The following is a 21,119-nucleotide window of genomic DNA, read 5'->3' as shown; positions in this document are numbered from 1 at the left end:
ATTTGTGCTATTCCTGGAGCATCCAGACATGCTCCCCTCTCTGTTCAGGTGTCCCTAGAAAAGCTTTTGGGATCACCACAGCTCCCTTATAGCTGTAATGAATCCTCCCTATACATGTTGCCTTGAGCCAATTAACTGTCAACAATTTAATGAGTTAAGTCATTGCAGCCTTCAGGACTCAGCATTTCAGTGTCCCTGCCACACACTGAGTCCTCTGAGCTGGCTCAGCTCCCAGAGGGGCTCACGTGTGCCAACAAAGTCATTCTCAGGGAACAGCCACAGAAAAGGGGGTTTTTCACAGGTGGTTTTAACAAGAGGCTGAATGCAGAATCTCAGAATGTGTTAACAGAGATTCATCACAGGACATGTAAATTCTGCAGTAGATTAGGACAGCAAGAAAGCTTGGAAAAGGTACATTCTGCAGACAGTGTTGTCAGCAGAAGTTAATTCCTACTTGTTTAATAATGCAAGATGACTGCAGCCAGCCTGTGAATGCCTCTCAAAAAGCCTGTTATCCATAACAGGATCAGGTATCAGAAATCCTACCAGAGAGCCTCTAAATGCATTGGTCTCACTATACTGCCAGTTATCAAAGAGGAAAAAGATGCCTGGAGAACAATCATGTGAAGCAGCCCCCATTCCCAGCCATTCCAGAATGCACAACTGCCCATGGCTTACAGAGGGAAAGAGCAAAGCTTCAAAGAACATGAAAAACAACACAGCAATAAATATAATACAAGAATATTTTCAGCAAAGGCATCAGCAATCAACAACTGTGTTTGCAAGCTGTGCCAAGAAAAAAAAATCCTTGTAAGAAGCAGTAAGAGAAACTTGACAAGTAGCAGCCATAACCTAAATCTGGAATGCCAAATTTGATCTGCCTCAAATCTTTAGCTTTCCCTTCAGAGGACAGTGGGTGAAATCTTCTAAACTGGTGCTGAAACTCAGTCTGACTACTTGACACCTGGGGAAATCACACACAGAGGAAACATTTTGCTAAGGGATGCCAGGAGGGTTCAGGTTCATGGTTGTAGCAATATGTTAAACATCCTAGCAGATATTTATAGATGTGTGTAGATGTCAATATGCATAGCCAGCTGCATGCAGAGCTCTGGATGTAAATGCAGACACATTTCCACTGCTTTGCATGCTAAATTCCTGCAGCACTTCTTGCCAATTTGAATGACAGCCTGACAAAGCAGTATCTTGAGTCCTCTTTTCCTTTTTATACCACTTTTGGATATAGAATAATTATGCAAGAGCTGTGTCTTGTACCTGGAAGGGGGAGCAAAATGCAAGTGGCTTTCCAGATGAGGTTTTGAAGCATATTTAGAGCTCCTGGGAAAGCCCAGATGAGCTCAGCCATTTGCAGTGGAGCCTGGTGGAACAGAACATACCGATCTCATTAGTGTCCCTCACACTTGGCACCATCGTTCACAAGGAAAATGAGACAGTAACGAGCCTGAATGCAAAGTGCAGCCACCTCTCCCAGACCTATAGCAGTGCTTTGATGTGGCAGATCACAAAAAGCAGGCGCTGTCAAAAGCTGATGTATGGCAGAGTAAAAGGGCCCCAAGGTCAGAGAGCTGTCCTTCAACAGAAATCACTTTCCTTTTTCCTGTCCTAATTGGGGTGCATTAGCATCTTATGAACTGCTAAACTGTCAGATTATTTTTTTTTTCACAAGGATTTTTTCTTTTTTAAAGAAAGCTTTTAAATAAAAAGATACTTCCTTGAATTTTCTGGCCATGGAGGGAAAGCTTCTGGTCTGGATTAGCTTCACATTAACCTAAATTTTTACCCCACATCACAAGCAGAGAAGTTGGCTGAGAGAAGACAAATTTGATAGAGTCCCTATATTACTATCAAATAGCAAGCTGAAAATGACAATTCTCTGAACATGCAGGAATCTCTGAAATCTGTAGCATGGCCCATTTTCAATTTTGCTGGGAAAGAAGCATATCTAATGAGTGCTATGTGCAATAAAACCACACACCAGCCTCCCCTCTGGAATCAGCCACAGGTGAACAAGTCTCACCAGGGATATTCAAACTTTCCCAGCTCTAACACCAGAGCTGGCAGGGACCAGTTGGCCTAATTTAGTTAAAGCCTTTCTTTTCTGAATACCAGCACTATCTACACAGAAAAGCTGCAGGCAGCTGTTTCAGAGAGAAATTAAGACTTTTCTTTTCACATAAACTGCATGAAAAAACAATGATGGACAAATGGAGGAATGGTATGTGCTCTACCAGCACTAGGAAGGAATTGAAGATACACAGGTATCACATTTAGTCACTGGGACATTAACTGGCAGGAATGTGAATGACAAATCACAGAAAAACTCATCAAAGCAGAGCCCCTCCTTACTGAAGATTGTTCAACCCAAACTGTGCCACAACAGAACATAAGCCTCAGGCCCTTCTATAGTTTTCCCTGATTATGCCAAATCTCTTGGTATTTTTGTTTCCCTATTTAATTTGCAGGGTTTATTACAGCAGCCTGTGTTGCAGAGCAGCTTCATTTCCAATGCTGGCAATGTTCCATTCTGGGATTAGCAGCTTTTGTCCAGGTAACCTGCAGAGTTCAGAGCCTCGACATGAGATGCTGAGGAGATAATTGAAACTCTTAATATCTTTGAGCTTCCCTCCTCTGTGCTCCTGGATTGGCACCATCTCCAGCCTTGGATGTGAATCAACTCAGCATGAACACACAGAAAGCAACAGGTTTTTGTTATTTTGGCTGAAAATTCAGGCCAAGTATTGACTTTCCCATTTTATGCATAGTAATAAATGGTAATTTCTGATGGAGCAGGGGGTGACACAGCAGGCCATTCCTCACAGTCCTGCTGGCATCTTGGCTTCTCCCAGCCCCCAAAGATGTAGCACCTGTCTCCTGCTTTGGCCTTTAGAGAAAACTTGAGCTTGTCAGTAAAATAGCCAGAATTTCTATAAGTGCTAAGGTAGGTGATAATAACATTGTTATTGACAGTTTCCTATTGTTTCTGAGGCAAATCATGTCTAAAGAGATTTAGCCTTTATTTAGCTATAAAAAATAAGCTGATGAAGCAGCCTGAGAAAAAGTACAGCTATCTCTTAATTACATTTCAGGGATAACTGATACCTCATACTGGAGCTGGCAGCACTTGATATAAAAATCAATATATTTGTGAGAAATGGGAAGGGCTGAAATAGTCTCAGTGCTTTTGGATGATGTGTGACTGGACTGTGCCATGCCCACATCCTGGCTATGTCCAGACTCTTTTTGGTTCCTGTCCAACCTGACAGATAATAGCAGCTGCCACTGAAATCACATCAAAGCAGCACAGGAACATGATTAACCCAGACAGCCTCCAGGGAAGACTCAGAAAGTGCTTGAACTGGGATTTTGTATGGACTGAATGACAGAACTCAGAGCAAGGATTTGGAATGACTTCCAGGCTCTATTGAGAAAGTAATTTCATCTGCCTGAACCTCAAAATTTTTATTTGCATACCAGTCCTGCCATGCAATGCTCTTCCTGAGAGGTATGTGATCACATAAGAAGCTTTGAAATTCTCTGTGAAATTGCTTTTTTAAGGTTATTTGGCTTGCAGACCTCAAAGGAGCAGAATCTGAAGTCATTGATTTCCTACAATCCTGAACCTTAGGGGAAGACAGTCCTAGTTTCTCATTAATACACAAACTTCTCTATTAATATATTTTACAATCATTTCTTTGGTATATGGCTTCAAAGACTGGATGGCTTTATAAGTACATGCATTAACATCAATATATTCCAAGATTAGTGAACTCTTGCTCATGTTTTACAATTTTCCAGCCCTTTTTCATCTACTGAGACATTAAAAACAATGCCAGAGTTCTGTAAGCCTGGCTTTAACAAACCCAAACAACCACTTCAGGACAGCACATGGGAAGACATCACACTGTGGATAAGGAATACAAGACATTTCTTTTTCTCTGTGTGTCATTTCCCACTGCCTGGGATTTCAAAACTGCCAAGGAGTTACAAAACCAAACAGCACAGCTCAGAACTTCCAGCCAGAATCAGTCTCCAGCTCCATTCGCTCAACTGCACTTGCCAAGGATGGATCCATGGGCTTGGCCTCATCCCCCTTTAAGTTGTTTATGATTTACTGTGTCAGCTCCCAGCAGGGCAGGCAGGGGTAGTTCCATCAATAAAAGACTGGAATAAATAACTGAAACTCCACCAAGGGCAGCACAGAAACAATCTTATTTAAACAACCAACCTTTAGGTCAATTATTTATTATCTGCAGCATTTGGAACATGTCTTCCTGCTCAAGGTCAACACACAAATGGTGGACAGTCACACCCAAAGAAGAAAGAAACCTAAGCTTTTGTATTTCCATTCCTTTTTCACTTTAAATTCTCTCACACAGGACTATTATACCGACAGCGTACCATCAGAGTGTGGCTGGAGCTAATAGAATATCATTCCAGTAAAATACTCAAATCACTCACTTGAGTAACAGAGAAAAAAGCCCAACCAAGGGGGAGAGATAATGCCTACAGTCAAGACATTAAAGGAAAACACAGAACAGATGAAGGCCATCAAAGAAACAAAAGAAAGTGATTTTGGAATAAATTTCTAGATTTACACATTTGGCTACCTACACAAACATCTGCATTCCCCAGCTACTGGAACCTTCTCACTTGGATTAGCTCCATAGTCAGCTTTGCATCTTGATCACAATCAGACTCTTTGGGAAGCCATTGCAATAAAACACAGCAGCTGAAAACATTCTCTCCTTTCCTACTTCTGTTCCCTAGAACATGCTGTGCCCTCTGCCATGCTCACTGTTAGTTCTCTTAGCAACAATGCACCATTTTAGTGGGACTATTGGTATTTTCCAGTGTGACAAAGCATTCATCTCTGTAACCTTCCTCAATAAGATCGAGCACCTTCCAGTGGCCCTGACAATGACACCTCAGCATACAGCTGGGTTTTCAAACACTCTTTCAGATTATGGAACCACTGTAAAAACAGACATGTAAGAAGACACTGTATACACGCTTAAAACAGTTCTCTCTAGGTTAAAAACCATTTTAGAGTGGTAACACATACATTCTTAGTGTTTATCTATACACTTGTTCTCTTTTCATTTAGCATTAATATTCCCATTCATGCTTCTACAAATGCAGATGCAAAGCAATATATGAGGTTATATCCAATGATGTGATTTAAAGTGGCCAAGCAATACCCAGATGTAACCTGACCTCCATAAACCATTCCAGCCTTTGTATTTAAAGCAGTTCTCATCATAAATCTCCCTCCTCCAGTCCCAGTTATTATAGCTGCATGCAGAAGAGGGCTCTCTATTCCATGCTTGTGTTTTGGTGTCTGACAGACATATTCCACTCTGGACTCCCTGCAGTGCTGTTTCCCTGGCTGCATTCCCAGGATCCTGTGCTGCATCATCTGTACAGGTTTTCATCTCCCTGCCTGGCTCCTCCCAAGCATCATGCCTCTTTATTGGCTTGTGAATCCCAAATTCCTTTGGATACAGCTAGTCACTATTAAATTTGAGGATTTACACACTGATTAACAGCAGAATTGGATCTGTCTTTGGGTTCCTATGAAACATTTGTGCAGTTACAAGGCACATAATTTTCTTCCAAGGGTATATAAAGGTTTTTATATTTCATTTTTTAAAAACAGAAATCTCTCTCTGGTTAGTAACATTGTTCTGTCACACAGTCAAAACCTGCAGAGGCTGTGACAAATAGGGAGGTCATGGTCAAATTTAATAAGAGCTCACATTCCCTTGGAAATGCCACCAGGGAGCAGACAAAAGCAAGCATTTGCTGAGCTCCTGGGGGAAAGCAGAGCGCTTGCACCGAAGCCCTTGGTATGCAGATGGTGTCGCTGCCTTTGGAAACAGGCTTAGGTTTGAAACCTATGGGAACAAGCGGATGGGGCTGAGGCTGCTGGGGAGAGCGTGCCCCGGGCTAGCTCAGGAGCAGCACAGGCTGCACAGAGGATGCCCAGGGCTGCTCTTTGTTCTCACACCTCTGCGAGTCCCAGGAGCAGCGGGGAAGCAGCTCTGCTCACTCGGTAGAGAGAGAAGAGAGATTGCTGTTGATAAATGGGGAAACCATCAGACAGCGATGCTGTCCTGCCCTGGAGCCGGGTCCATCCTGCCCGGAGCCGCGGGGCACCGGCGCCACCGCCCGGCTGCTGGGGCTGCCTCGGCTCCTAAACCCACCCGGTGCATCACTTTTCACTTCGTATCCCTGGCTCCTGGGGTGCGGGATGCAAAGCACAGCGTCCTGCGACTGCCACACGGCTGTGCCGCAAGGGGGACAGGGGACACTGCTGGGACCTTGGCAAAGCGAGTGACACTCACAGCACCTTTGGCTCACGGCATCTTTGTGCCTACCTGTGCTGGGCTTCAGCCGGCTCTCGGCAAGCTCTGAGATGGCTCCTGCTGTGATTGTCTTCTTCAGCCTGGACACTCCCGAAGCTGCTGCTGGCCCGGGTTTGGTGAGCATGTCCTCGCTGCTTGCCCGCTTCAGCTGTGACACAGAGGGGGAACAGGTCAGGACCCTGAATATTCCCCTTAGTTAGTTCAAAATGCAAGATTCTTTGGGGAAAAAATTAACAGTTCCATAAAGTAGCCCCATGGGAATATTGCCTAGATAACTGGAGTACATAATTTTTGTATTTGCATTCCATTCTAGGTTTTTGTGAAGTGGGTTAAGGGATAAAGCACTGTTCCAAGAATGAGGAACGAAAATGGGAAAGACTGTTCAAAAAGGCAAATAATTGAAAGACAATGAGAAAACAGTTTACAGGAATGGTCTACTGGCAACTTTTTGGGAGGGAATCTGGCGACACAAGTCTGCTCTAAGTGCCAACTCAAGAAACCCATGGAACACAAGGACAAGGTAAGATTCAAAGAGAAACACTGAAATTATCTTGCTTCAGCAAGCAGGAGTTACAGTTTATCCCAGAACTTTGGTCAGCTGATTTCCCATTCGTGTGCCTCTAGTAACAGTTTCTAATTAATTTCAGGAAAAATACTTTAAGTATTTTAAGACCAAAGCTTAGGAGAGTCTCCCTAGAGCAGAAGTTTTCCTATACTTTTGAGTTTGTGGACACCAAAAGTGTTTTCTCAAAAGAAAATCCACTTCCTTTGAAGTTGTCCAGTGCCACTGGGGGTCCCTGAAGCTCAGGCTGAACCCCACTGCTGGGTTAAGAGAAAAGAGAGCACACAACAAGCACTGCCCCTATTTAGTAGTTCCTGAATCTGAAACATTCAAGCAAAATGAAATCTTTCAACTCTAATTCCTTCTCCCTTTAATCTCCTCCTCTGACTCAGAGTCTGTGGTTTCCTGGACCCTGTGAGCCCATAAGTTTCAATAGCTGAAGTGTTGATGGTGCTCCAGGATACCAAACAACGAACATTTTTCCTTCTGGCAGAGGTTTTGTCAGCTCACTCTCAGGAGGAGAATGGAACAACCTGACTTTCTGACCTTCGGAGAGTTCTGCAGTCTCTCTGAAGTAATTTCTTCAATGTGTTCTTCCCTACAGCAGCAACTGCAGTGCCTTTTCAACTCCCTTTCTTCAAGCAAGCCACTTTGATGACTTTGCATTTGCAGCTGGATACAATTTGAAGTCATTAGCTGTCATTAGGAAGAAATCTCTCCACAATTAACACTAAATTTAACAAATCAATCGTATCAGATTTCCTGATTAGTGTCCTCAGTAGCATTCCTTCAGAGATGCTGCCTCAACCACACAGCATAACCTGCCTGGAGCACTGAAGTACCCTATTGGTAACTGCATCTTGGAGTCTGCACAGCAAGTTCAATAAATTAATCCTTTCCTTGAAAAACTGTGACAATTAATGAAGTCTTAATCAAGAGAAGATCTAAATACTGTACGCTGCTATGTACTGTTCATTAAACTTTATTGCTGGAAAGTTACAACCTTGGCCTGGGTTTGGATGACCAGGTTATTTCTGTTTGCTGGCTGCAAGGGTGCAGATGCAGCAGCATTTCAGGTGTATTATTCCATTTTCTTAAAAACAGTACTTGGACAGAAGTTTCTGTTATTTTTTAAAATATATCTGTATAAAAAAAATAGGATTCATAAAATGCATTTGTTACATTGCAATGTCTTCTGTTAAGATATTTTACCTTGAAGGGAGAGGCACAGGTTTTTAGGAATGGTGGAAATTCATTAATAAATCTCTTTGAATTTCTTTACACGTGTAACTATCAGCTGAACTAGAAATTTGCCATTTGTTTTTCCCCAACTTCAAAGTTTAGCCAATTCCCTCACACACAGAGTGTACAGATTCAGTACATGCAAAATACTTTGAGAAATGTGTATTAATTTAATATACAACAAAATTTAAATCTCTCCAACACAGTGGGTGTGGTAGTTTGAGGACTAAACCAAAGCTTTAACCTGGATCAAGACTGGAATACTTGAACAGTCTCCAAGGATTTGTACCTTGCTGAGCCGGGATTCAAAGGCCAGGGAAGTGGAGGACTTTGATGTCTTCATTCCTGTGGAGGTGGTGGGAAGAGGTTTCCCTCTGTCAACTCCATGGCTCCCTTGCTTTGCTATTGCACTCCAAGGCCTGGCACTACTCTTCATTTTCTTCCCAAGTAATTCAGTCTACAGACTCTAAAAAAGAAAAAAAAATTTAAAAGTTTATATGTATTTATGCACTTATACAAAAATATAACTTATCTTTTTGTGACCTGAAAGGCAAGAGTGATATCTGGCATGAGTTTAAAGGGCTGAAAAGGCCATGATAATCTTGATGCCCTCTCTCACAAACATCAACACTGAGCCTAGAGTAACCTTCAGAGCAGGCCACAGCCACTTTTACTTTTCATACCAACCACAGAAGGAACATTAACTTTTTGGGGGACTATTTAAGTCCCAAAATCTCCCTCAGGCACAGCAGAACACCTGTGAATACTGAAGCACAATGGAAGAGCAACTGAGAACATTGAAGCCCACAGCAGTTTAAAGCAACCTTGGGATAAAAGGAAGAATACTTATTTTACCATTAGGTCCAGCATCTTCAACTGAAATAACATTCACTTTTAGAAAGTCACATGAGAAGCAAGTTTCCTCAGATGGGTGGAAAATATATCTTTACCTTATCAGAGTCTTCTAGAGGAGCAGCAGTTGATGTTGCCACAGTGATAAAAACACGTTCCACAATACCACGACTCACAAAACATAGTGAAAAAAAACCCCAACTTCTTTGCAAACAAAGATCCAGATCCACTGTTCCTCAGAGATAAGCTTATGCAAGAGAGAAATCCTGCCAGGAACCAGCAAACAGACATGGTTTCCTTTTTTTGGATGTAGCTGAAGACGTTTCAGCTGCCAGCAGGAACAAGCAGCCTGTTTCCCTCAGCAGGCTGACAGCTGCCAGTTAAACAGCTCCCTGCACTCCTGGAGATCTAAACCCATTCATTTCCACCAGCCACTGCCCAATCCACACCATGAGCAGAATAAAAGAATTATTTGGATGTTTTTTCCAAGTCCCGCGAGCCTGCTGGGCTGGGAATGTGAGGGAGGGGAGGTGGCCTGATATCTCCTGTCCTCCCCCACTTCGTATGAGCAACATTTTTCTTCATTTTCCAAAATAGACACAGGATGTAGCTATGGCTCAGCCTTGTGTAGGCAGAGGGTAACTTGTCTGTTAAGCAGGTAACCAGAATATCCACAGGCACAGGATGGAACGCTGGAAATTCATTAATAAATCTCTTTGAATTTCTTTACATGTGTAACTATCAGCTAAACTAAGAATTTGCCATTTGTTTTTCTTCATATTCAAAGTTTGGGCAATTCCCTCACCCACAGAGTGCCCAGTGCCTGGCAAGGTGCTCAGAGGGACAGTGAGCTTGGGCAGCAACACCTTGACAGAGACACTGAAACAATTTATTCCTGGCTGAGTCAGGAGGGGCTCTGGTCACGTTTTACATCCCAGATTTGCTTTGTACCTGATTTCACATTCATAAATGAGAGCATTCACTGAACTCCCAGGACACAGCTCTGTCAGGGCCCAGGGTGGATGTGACAGTGACAGCACCTTGCAGGTGCCACCTCGGTCTGTTCAGGGAGTGCTTCTGCACTGAGGTGAAGGAATGTCAAGTGCTCAGCTGCTGTTCACAGAGAACAAAGCCAGCAAGTGACACTCCCTCTATTTGTCCTTGCTGCCTCTTGCAGGGGGGGCTGTCTGCTCTCTCCATAGCACTTCCCTATCAGCTCCTAAATAAAGGAATTAAAAAGTTAGTAGTTGTTGCTCAGTATAGGCATTACCCCATTAAAATTCTTCACACATCCAGTGAGGAGCCATCCACTGATCTCATTAAGAGCCTTTGGTGATGATTATGCTGATCACTGGTTTAAAGCCCTGACAGATATGTAAACTATATTACAATAGATGATATAATTTAGCATTCCCACAGTTCATGATCCACCTTAGCAAGCTTTGGTGCTTACAATATTTAAAAACTTATCTTTTAAGAGGCTCTTAATCCTTTTAACATTCACTGTATTTATATGGGTGAACAGGCAACTACACATGCAAACTCTCTTGCTGATTACATCTCCAAATTATGCAGATTTAGGTTTTTTGCAGATCCAGTGGTTGCACATACACTGCTTTTTTATACCCTCTGGTTTTCTTCATAACTGTACCTCATATTTTCCTGCCTTAAGCTGTACAGATGCTGTCTTGATACCCAAAGGAATTTAATTTTGAGTCATCCATGACATTCTCAAGTTGCAGTGGAGTGATATGCTCATTAGAGCATGATGTTAGGAGTAAAAGGAAGAGGTACTTAAAGAAAAAAACCCAAACCACAATTCAAGAAATCCAGTCAGTAGCCTAAGGCAAACTGGCTCCTTCATGTAAAGAGAGCTGAATTATTTGCCATGTGGATTCAATAACATTTTACTGCACCAAGCAGATGAAACTAAAATTGAGAAGAAATACCTGGATTTATTAGTGTTTATTATTAGTTTTCCCATGTATTTATAGGAGAACTGGCATTTATAAAAGATGGAGTTAAGACTTCTCAGGTATTTGGCTAACCTGAATTTGCCTTGTAGATAAAGATTTCCATCTCTGAAGTGGGATTCCAGGACTTTCCACAAGCCTTATATGTACTTCAAAGCATCAAGCCAGGTTGCACATCCTAAGCTGCTTTCATTCCTAAGTAGGTGACACATATTTGAGTTATTAGAAGCACTGCTTCAGTAGTGCAAAATAAAAGTACTTCAAGAAAAAAAAAGTGAAAAAAAAAGTCCTGCTGTTCTTTGATGAGAGCAGAAAATCCATTCTCAGAGTCACCATCAGCTTTCCCCCTCCTCCAAAAGCAATTTATTGCATTACAATGAAACAAGCAAAACAAAAAGCTCCATGGAAGGGGTGAGCAGGGGGGACAATGGAAAACCCTGGAGTTCAGGACCAATCAGGACACCCAGCACTGGCAAGGAGGTTTTTCTTATCCTGGTGTAAATACAGCACATTTATTAAAAACATCCAATCCAGCTCTTATCTACTTGTGTCTTAGAAGTAACTCTGCCGAATTTTCACTAAATATCAGCCTTCCACAAGGACCCCAGAGAGACTGGTTTGATCTCTAGGCTATCCCCAGGGAGACTTTAAAGAGAAGGAGCTTTCCACAAGAGACTCAACCAAGCTGTTCCTGCAAACACAGGGACAAAAATCACCTGTTTTACATCTACTCTATGTCAATACATTTCAAATGAGAGCTGATTCTCATGGGAAAATGACTTGCTTTAAGCAATGCCTCAAGCTCTGTGGTTTTAGTTTTCATTTTTGCACCTTTCACAGGGAATTTTCCTTAGGAAGCAAACAGAATTACTGCCAGCCTGAAATTCAAACTCCTTCTTGGGCATCAGCCAGAGCAGGGCACTCAGCTGGCCAGAATAAATCCCTGTAGCATACCCTGCTTGGAGCTGGACTCTGAAACTGAGGAAACAACCCCATGCTGAAATAAATGAGGACTCAGCAAAACAACTTAGCAAAATTGGTTCTATTGCCAGGCACTTCCAGACTGCAGGGGCTTGGGGCTGGGTTTTTAAAATCTTTTACACCCAAAAGTGGTGTCTGAATATACTCCTCCTCTGAAACAGGTACTGCAAATGATAATCAGGTTTACCAAAAATGTAAAGCTGGTCCTGACAGAGCTTCTTGTCCTCAGAATTCCCTGCAGGCATCAGCCTTTAAAGATTCAGGCCATGCTATACAGTTCATCCTTTTTTACTGGTATTTTAAAGGATGTTTGGAATATGTTGATGAGGACTACTTTGGCAGTTGGCAGAAGTTCTGCAGTCCATTTTACTTGAAATTTTACTGTTTTATTAAAGGCTGAGAACCCAGACATTTCTTTATTAGTCAGTCCACATGCATTTATTAATAAAAGTCTTTAGAACTAGCCTAGAATGATTCCCATTTTATGGCTAGAAAAACTGGATTAAGAATTTATCCTAACTCACAGGCAGTCAGCATCAGCAGAAGCAACACCAGGGCTCCAGGATCTTTAGACTTGGCTGTGGATCAAAAGAGGAGTTCACCAGTTCTGGGGAATAAACTTCTAGGACACACATTCTGCTGACTATTAAAGGCTATTGTATTCTGAAGAACTAAAGAAAATGGATAGGTTGATTTGAGTGATAAGCAATATTATTTCACAGTCAAGAAACCTAGGATTTGCACTATTAAATAAATAAAAATTATTAGCATATCTGCAGAAATTAAATTACCCAGGAAAATCCCTGTTGGGGGATGGAAAGCATCTGTACCCCATATATAATTGTTATACAATTTAGGTTTTGGTGCACATGTCTGTGTGTCAGGACTCAGCAGGACACTCAAATTAAAGCAGAGTCATGCACAAGTTGCTTTGGGAAAAGGAAAGAAATAAAGAATTATAAAAGCTCATTACTGAATCTGGAGAGGAATGTGCCAGATGGCAGCTTCACCAGGACCTGGGAATGCCCAGCAGTCCTGAAGGATGAGGCCACAATCCCAGCTCTGCACCTAAGGCCCTCAAAGGACACATGTGTGACTTTGGTGGGTCAAACCCCACAGTCCCCAGCGCCATTTTCCTGTAATTCAGTTACTTGTCATTACATCCCAAGGTCAGACTATTCCAGAAGCTTTGTAACACACACTCATGAATTCAAAGCACGATTTTCTTTTTATTTTTTGTAAAATCTGCATCATGCTTCTACTATTTTCCCTCTAATCAACTTCTGCTATTTTCAGAGAAACTATCAACTAGAACATAGAAATATCTAACAAGTTCAGTAAACTGTAAAGCATTTTCTAGTGGCACGTAGGAAGCTGCATGGCAGGATAGACAGCTGGGCTAAAATAGAATTCTTTTCTGCCTTTCACATCAATTAACTTTAAACAACAATTTTTAGGCTTGACAGATGCTTCCATATGACTCATCTTGATTTCTTAACTGATATTAGGAATCAAACCAGGGAAGCTGATAGTCCAAATACGGTAATTGGTGATGTGGAGATAGATGGCATAGAGAAAACTCCATTTAGAAATAAGATCAGGCTAAAAAATAAAAACAAACTGTTAATTCTTTGGTCACCCTTAACAGATTTCCTCAGGCATCTGCTCCTTTAACCTCAGCAGAATTTCTGTATCTATCCAGTCTCTCTTTGCTTTAACTCCTATTACCTTGTTTTGGTGTATTTGAGGCTCTCAGTGCAACCTTCCTCCATCATTCCTCCAAGCAGTCACTTGCTGGATTCTTGCTTGTACAAAGCTTAGCTTTAATTAGGATTGGATGAAAAAGCCCAGCAAAAAAAAAAAAAAAAGCAAAACAAAACAAAACAAAAAAACCCAAAAAAACAAACAAAAAAAACCAAAACAAAAACAAAAACAACCCCACCAAGCCAGACCACTTGCTTCCACCCAAACACAACTCAGACAAAAAAAAATACCCATTTCCCAAAACCTCATCTCTAATGCTCCTCTTGCTTTTGCTGTCCAAAAAGAATCAATTATAAACCCCCCCCAGACACTTCACAGTTTGCTCTGGTCTACCTCAGCAGACTCTCTTTCCAATCTCATTTGCAACTGAATTTTCGTGGTTTGCTGGTAGAGGACCAGGACACAAGACATCACTTGGAAATTTTCATGTCCAGACAGCAGGGCAAATTCTGCTGGTTTTATTCATGCCTCAAGAAAGATGGTTTTAGTGCTATTATTATTATTTTTCAACTTTAAACAATGAAGAAGATTGTGCTATAATTAAAACAGCTAGGCAGCTGTAGAATTGAAGTGATCTTGCAAGGAGTTAAAAATGCTGTTAAATTTTAGCCACAGAACTAACCAGAAATGAGGATACAGACATTGCCAAGGTCACCCATTTAGTCACTCATGGGTTGAAGCTTGCTTTGCATTTTTGCTTTAATGATTCTTCTGCAGAAATCTTCAATATCAAAAGAGCACTTTCAATGTGGCATCAGATGAGAATTTTCTTTCCAGAGGATACAGCTCTACCTCTCCTCTAGAAGCAACTATTGCAGAGCCAGTTGCTTTCCTTCCCCCCATGGTGTCAGATGCAAACAGATAATGGAAACTCCCTTCAACTTCCCAAAGACAAAGTTTATCTGTGGTCACAGTGGTAAGGGAGCAATTCACATTTTTGTGTTAAGGCTTTTTTTGCTTATTTCCTTTGTGTGTTCTCAAGAATTCCCTACAATTGGTGTTTATTGAGTAGCACACAAATGTACTGAAGGGTTCCAAAGATGTCCAAAGATCAGAGGTGGCCCAGGCAAGGACAGGTCCAGGCAGCCACATGTGACAGATTTCCAGCCATCAACTCAGCCTCCAAAACCATCCCCAAAAGGCTGCCAGAGGCCAGGCCAGCAACTGCAAAACTTCATGTCTCAGCATCATTCAAAATAAAATCCTCTTCCCATGGCAGCCTTTAGAGTCATTGATGACGTTTTCAGGCATGGAGAGCACTGTAAATGTGCGACTGTTGTAAAGTGTCGTAAAAGGTGCCGTAAAGCGAGACTGTCATAAAAGTGTCGTAAAAGGTGCCGTAAAGTGCGACTGTCACAATATGTGTCGTAAAGCACGACTACTGCAAAAGGTGTCGTAAAGCGCGACTGTCGTAAAAGTGTTTCAAAGGGTGCAGTAAAGCGCAACTGTCGTAAAATGTGCCATAAAGCGCGACAGTCATAAAAGGTGCCGTAAAGCGCGACTGTCGTAAAAGTGTTTCAAAGGGTGCAGTAAAGCGCGACAGTCACAAAATGTGCCATAAAGCACGACAGTCATAAAAGGTGCCGTAAAGTGCAAACTGTTGTAAAAGGTGCCGTCAAGTGTAACTGTCGCAAAAAGTGCCGTAAAAGGTGCCGTAAAGTGCGACTGTCGCAATGTGTGTCGTAAAGCGCGACTGTTGTAAAGGTGCCGTAAAGCGCGACTGTCGTAAAGGTGTCACAAAAGATGCCGTAAAGCGCGACTGTCGTAAAAGGCTGTGCCGTTCAGCCATGTATACCAGACTTTAGGACACAGGTGGGAGAAGCCCTTTATTGTATCTCCCGCCGGGCCGTGGCGGCAGTGGAGCTGCTCCCAGCCTGCAGGGCGCTTGGTGTTTTTTGAGTAGCACACAAATGTACTGAAGGGTTCCAAGGATGTCCAAAGATTAGAGATGGCCCAGGCAAGGACAGGTCCAAGCAGCCACATATGACAGATTTCCAGCCATCAACTCAGCCTCCAAAACCATCCCCAAAAGGCTGCCAGAGGCCAGGCCAGCAACTGCAAAACTTCATGTTTCAGTATCATTCAAAATAAAATCCTCTTCCCACAGCAGCCATTAGAGTCGTTGATGACTTTTTCAGGCATGGACAGCACTGCAAAACCTTCTGCCCACCCTCCTCCACAGAAGCTCTCCCTGGAGTTTTGGATTTGTCAGCCTTTCACTCATCCTTAGATCACATGAGAAAAATGCAGAAATCACAACAAAATCTTCACGTGGACAAGGAATTGGTTCAGCTGCATTTCCCTTGTCCTTGTTCCATGCTGCTGGCCATTTATGAGACAGGAAAATACAGAGATCTTTGCTGTCATCCAGCACAGTGACTGATGCTGGCAAACTGAGCCAAAGCTGTACTGGGAGATGCCTGGGAACATGCCTGTCCTGTATTTGAATCACACTGTTTGTCCATGGATTCTCCATCTCCTCCTCTTCCTCACACTGATTATCTAACCAGTTACCATTACACAGCTCAGGAGAGAAATGCTACCTCCCTATGACCCCTGATCTTATAAATGAGAGGATAAAAACAAAACTCCCAACCCAGCTGTAATTTTCTACATGATGTGGCAATTCTGAATCACAAACACCACGTTACTGAGGGATGCACAGGAAGATTCAGGAAGGTTAAAAATGATGCATTGACTCCAAACTCCCTTTTTGAAGTTATAGCCATGTTATAATCGTGAGGAATTAGGTCACTCTGGGCTTTCCCCAATATGACTCTGTCCTGAATAGATGGGTTTAATTCATGTTCAGTACATTCAAGTTGAGAACAAAAATGTTTTAGAGTCATTTCAAGGCAGCTATTGCTCATTAATCCACGTTCTTTCAACTGCTGTCCCAGTGAATACAGCACAAAGCAAGTGACACATTTGGCCACTTCATGTTTTGCCAACCCACAAGAAGGAAGAGAAGAAGGTTTCATTTCAGATAGAGCAAGAGCTATATAATTGCTGAAGACATTAAGAATAATTACAAGTGGTTTGCCTGATAATTACCTGCCATTACGTTTTTTGGTAGCATAGAAGGTAAACACAACTACTAGAAAGAAAAGGAATGATGATGTTTTTTTGGAACAACAGAGATGAACAGCATGTGACTACATGGTCATCCTGACTGGAACAGAGAGTGGCAGCTTCCCTGTCCCCTCTGAGCATGGAAGGATGATACCAGAGGCAATGCATTCCATGGAATTCCACCTGGTTCCATCCTCAGCTTCAGCACAGAATCATCATACCCCCTCAGCCATGCAATCTTCCCATGCCTTAGTTTTTCCGTTTGTAAAATAATTGCTCACTAAGTAGGATATTTATGAAGATGGACTCATTCGTTTGCCTTGGAAAGGAACCCCACAGAAAAAAAAGCAAAAATTAGATAAATCAACATCTGTCACACAGCACGCAAGTGAGCAGCCTCACAGATTGCCACATGCTGGGATGTTTCCCTGACTCCCGTTTTCCATCCATCACAGTGCAGAGAAATAACTGAGATCTGGAAGCTATCCCTTAAGGAGATATTTATCTCCCATTAAAGAGCAAAATAGCTCACTTGAAGTTCATAAACTGGGAACTTTTGAGTGTTTATGAGAGACAGTTTTAACTTCTGACAGAAAGGGCTCCTTGCAAAGATGAGGACATAACTCCAAAGCTGCAGGAGAAACCAGAGGACTTCTGCATTTTAAAGATATTCATAACGAACAGGAACAGAACAGACCTAAGCAGCAGTTTGCAGCTGTGACTGGGGGCCACTGATGGACTGAATGAGCCACCTTGGTGGGCTTCACAATGAAATTAAATTGGTTTAGAACTGCACAAGAAATGGAAGGGGTAGCACATAGCCAAGTGCATGTTAGGATGAGGAATTTCTGTGGTAGTTACAGAAATTCTGCAGAAAAAACACTGAGCAAATGAGGTATTCTCTCTCCTGCCAAGGTTACAGCAGCAAAGAACACTTGAATTTAGAAAGAAACATGCAAACCAGAAAGGATCAGTAGGGGATTTCTAGAACTGTACAGAAGAGAAAAGGTAGAGAATCCCTGTTTTCAAACCAGTTCTACCACTAATCCTTTACTGCTACACACACAGGGCTTAATTAACATCTCTACAACTTTGCCATATTACCTGCTCTATAAATGCTGTTATTATTGCAATTGTTTCTATGACCAATCTTCATCCCCAGCACAATTTTAAAGACGACAGTGGAGGTGCAGTAATGAAAGGGTCCTGCTGAGAACCTGACCAGCCCTGGCTGCCAGAGGTGCCTGCTGGAGTGCCCCAGCACTGTCCCTGCTCCCACAGATATGAGCTGCCAAAGCTCCTGGCTCAGCAGCCCCTTCCCTTCTGCCCTTCCTTCACTGGACTGTGTGCACATGCAGCAGCAGAGGAAACTCTGCTCGTGCTCCTGCTTCGATTCACTGTCAGGGAAGAACTGTAAATTGCCAGAGGAAAAAGTAGGAACAGGAACAGCTTCAACCCTTCTGTCACTAAATCAATGTAGCTGAGCAGGAGGAAAATACAGTAGCCAGCTCTCCTGAGGGGATTTTTTTCTGTGGTTGTAATGGCTTTTAGACCACCCCACCCAGCCCATTTTCAGCTAACACAGCTGTGTTTACCCTATTTTTGATTAATTCAATTTAGTTTTACATTGAGATGCTATGAAAAAACTGTTGTTGAGCAAAGCCGGGTCATTCACTCTACAAATACATTACTGACCCAAGAATCCTTCTAGAGATAATACAGTTCCCATAAAAGAAATAAAAGATAATAAAATACTTACAGTAAAAAGCTCGTCCTCTTTTCTGTGTTAAAAAGAAAAGTGTCTCCCACTAGCTTCTGACAGCATGTGCAAACCAGACTGAAAATTCAGGGCTTGAGTGCTTCCCTGAGAGGAAAACCACATTGCAGAGAGACACAGAGAGCTGCTTGAGAAATGATTCACACACGGAAGCGAGCTGGCTCCACCGGCGCCTCGGCATTCAGCACACACAGCACTCGCTTACTCAGGGGAATGACAAATATTATATTTTCATCAAAGCAAGGAAGATTTATGCAAGAAAGCAATTTGAAGCCTAGGTCCAGAGCAGTGAGATGCTTCAATCCTTAAAGCAGATGAAGAGTTTATTTCAGGGTCCCATCAGCCCCAGCTGCAGGAGTGGACACTGGGCAGAGCACAAACCCCAAACTGGTCTGGATGATCCAATTAAGCAAAAACATGCAGCACATACCACAGAGAAAGGGCAAGGAGGTGGCACAGAAAAAGGCATTTTCAGAGGAAAACACAGAAGCAGCTTTCAGAAGCTTTTCTATTCCATAAGAATACATCCCACAGAGCGCCAGCAATCACAGCCAGGACACCTGATGGCATTTCCCTTGCCTCCATCATTGCTTCAACAAAGTGGAAAAATGGGTGTAGGGAAGGAAGGTGCACTAAGACAGAAGCTTTTACAAAAGTAACCAGAATCAGTCCTGGGTGACTTGAGCTGCCCAAGAAGGGTCAATCTGTTCTTTATTTAGAAAAGAGCAAATAAAGGACAAGAGCGAACAAATGCTTGAGAACGTTAACCTCTTCCTTAAGATTTTTGAAAAGAATTTCATGATTGAAAACAGGAAGACAAAGGCTGGAGGTCTTAACAGAGTTACAGCAAGCAGAGATAGTATCAAGTTGAAGGAGACAGAGAGGATGAAAAGACATCAAATCCAAATTTCAAACAGAAAACTAACATGTTTTAAACAGGGCTTTTTGTCCAATTCTGTCTAGAGAGGGTCTGATCACCCTCTGGTCTCCCTGACCAAAGAATTCCTACAGATCAGGAATTCTCCCTCTCAACAGTGTGAAGCTGGTATTTAAGTAATGTTGATACTACAGTAGATATTTCTAGTAGATGTTGATGGATCTGAATACTCCAACCTTGTTGCACCCTCCTTACTCGAGGTGCCAAAGGGGCCTGAAGGAAGCTGATGTTATGCCAAGAGTAAATTTATGTTTTAGCTCAGTGTTGGCAGCACTACTGCTATCATAGAGTAACCAAACCCTAAAAACAGACTGAGTCAAGCCAAATCTCCTCTGAAGATTATGGATTTGGGATCCAACTTTCTGATATTCTTGAGTAACAAGCTCTTGCCTTATCTTAAAATGCCAGAACAAGACAAAAGAGCACACCATGACTTATTTGGCACAGGATAAAGCTCTGTGCTTGGCAGGTCTCAAGCAGACATTAGTTCTAAGTCCCTACATTCAGGCAGGTGCTGTTCCAGCTTTGCCAACAGCCACAATGTACCAATCCTTCTACCCAGCCCATTTTGACAGCTCCTTCAATGTCCAAGGTCAGGCGGTGTGAGCACAGGCAGAACTTACCCATTCTGTATTTTCACAGAACATTCAGAGCTCTTGAGATGATTCACAGCTCAGATAAGGAGGAAGTTGCTGTAGATACTTGGTCTGAGTGCAGAGTTCCTCCTCCCCGAGGAAGTGACCCCACATGTGATGCAGGCACAGGCAATGAGGTCACCTGGTACCAGGGGAGGGACTGCAGCTCACCCCTCTGCTCATGGAGCACCTTCACAACTTGAACAGATGCAGCTCAAAAATACCAGCTCAGGGACCCTGAGCTCACCAAGGAGAGGGACATCAGGTGCAGACAGGAATCTGAGAAGATTCTTTGGCTGAAGAAACCAAACCCTTTTTGGAGAGCAGCATTCTGCCCCTCTGCCACTGCTGATGAGTTTGTTTGGGCTCAGAGGGAGAGCAGTGTTGGCAGCTTGAGAGGTTTTCCTATCCTCCAGCCAAGAGAAATACAGAACTGAGATGAGGGAGTGGGGAGGCAAGATGAGCTCCTGTATTGTACTCTCAAATATCTTTGGGATGCATTTGATAAATATAACTTGACCAAAACCTAAAAATGAAAATCTTGGCTGTAAGGAGACAGTCACAACATTTACATACTTCAGCTTGGGGAGACAGCCTGGAATAGTGGTGGAGAATTTCCCCAAACCCAAGGAGACCAGACAGTATATTTGTTTATTTAGAGGTTTTCTGGTAGCCTTTATGGCTATAATTACCTGATCTCTTTACTTAGACCAAAGAGTTATTCAGCATAAAACTTTCTGAATTGATAAATTGCCTTTCTGTTAAATGAAAAAACAGCCCAGAAACAAACAGCTCAAATGAGCTGGCCAGGCTGAAAGAAAGCCAGGGCCTTAACCATAATTACTTTCACACAGCCAGGGTGAGAAAACAATTTCAAGTAGCAATATAAACTTTTTTCGAGTATCTGCCAGGTTCTTACCCAGCTGGTAAAATTGGTT

At 42.5% G+C, this 21,119-nt stretch overlaps 1 protein-coding gene across 3 annotated transcripts in view; it reads right to left on the bottom strand.

Annotated features, from left to right (window-relative positions):
- The window catches only part of SPECC1 (sperm antigen with calponin homology and coiled-coil domains 1), a 64,250-nt gene extending 55,609 nt beyond the window's left edge, over positions 1-8,641 (bottom strand). For all 3 annotated transcript variants that reach the window (XM_058817586.1, XM_058817587.1, XM_058817589.1), the window contains exons 1-2: positions 8,480-8,641; positions 6,399-6,534 (exon numbers count right to left, since the gene is read on the bottom strand). In XM_058817586.1, coding sequence (XP_058673569.1) covers positions 6,399-6,534; positions 8,480-8,626 — 283 coding nt within the window. In that variant the 5' untranslated portion in view covers positions 8,627-8,641. The remainder of the gene's footprint in view (positions 1-6,398; positions 6,535-8,479) is intronic.
- Positions 8,642-21,119: the final 12,478 nt, after the last annotated feature.

This window comes from Ammospiza caudacuta, chromosome 20 (assembly GCF_027887145.1).
Source record: "Ammospiza caudacuta isolate bAmmCau1 chromosome 20, bAmmCau1.pri, whole genome shotgun sequence".
NCBI lineage: Eukaryota > Metazoa > Chordata > Aves > Passeriformes > Passerellidae > Ammospiza > Ammospiza caudacuta.
This window is presented reverse-complemented; position numbering and strand designations above follow the sequence as displayed.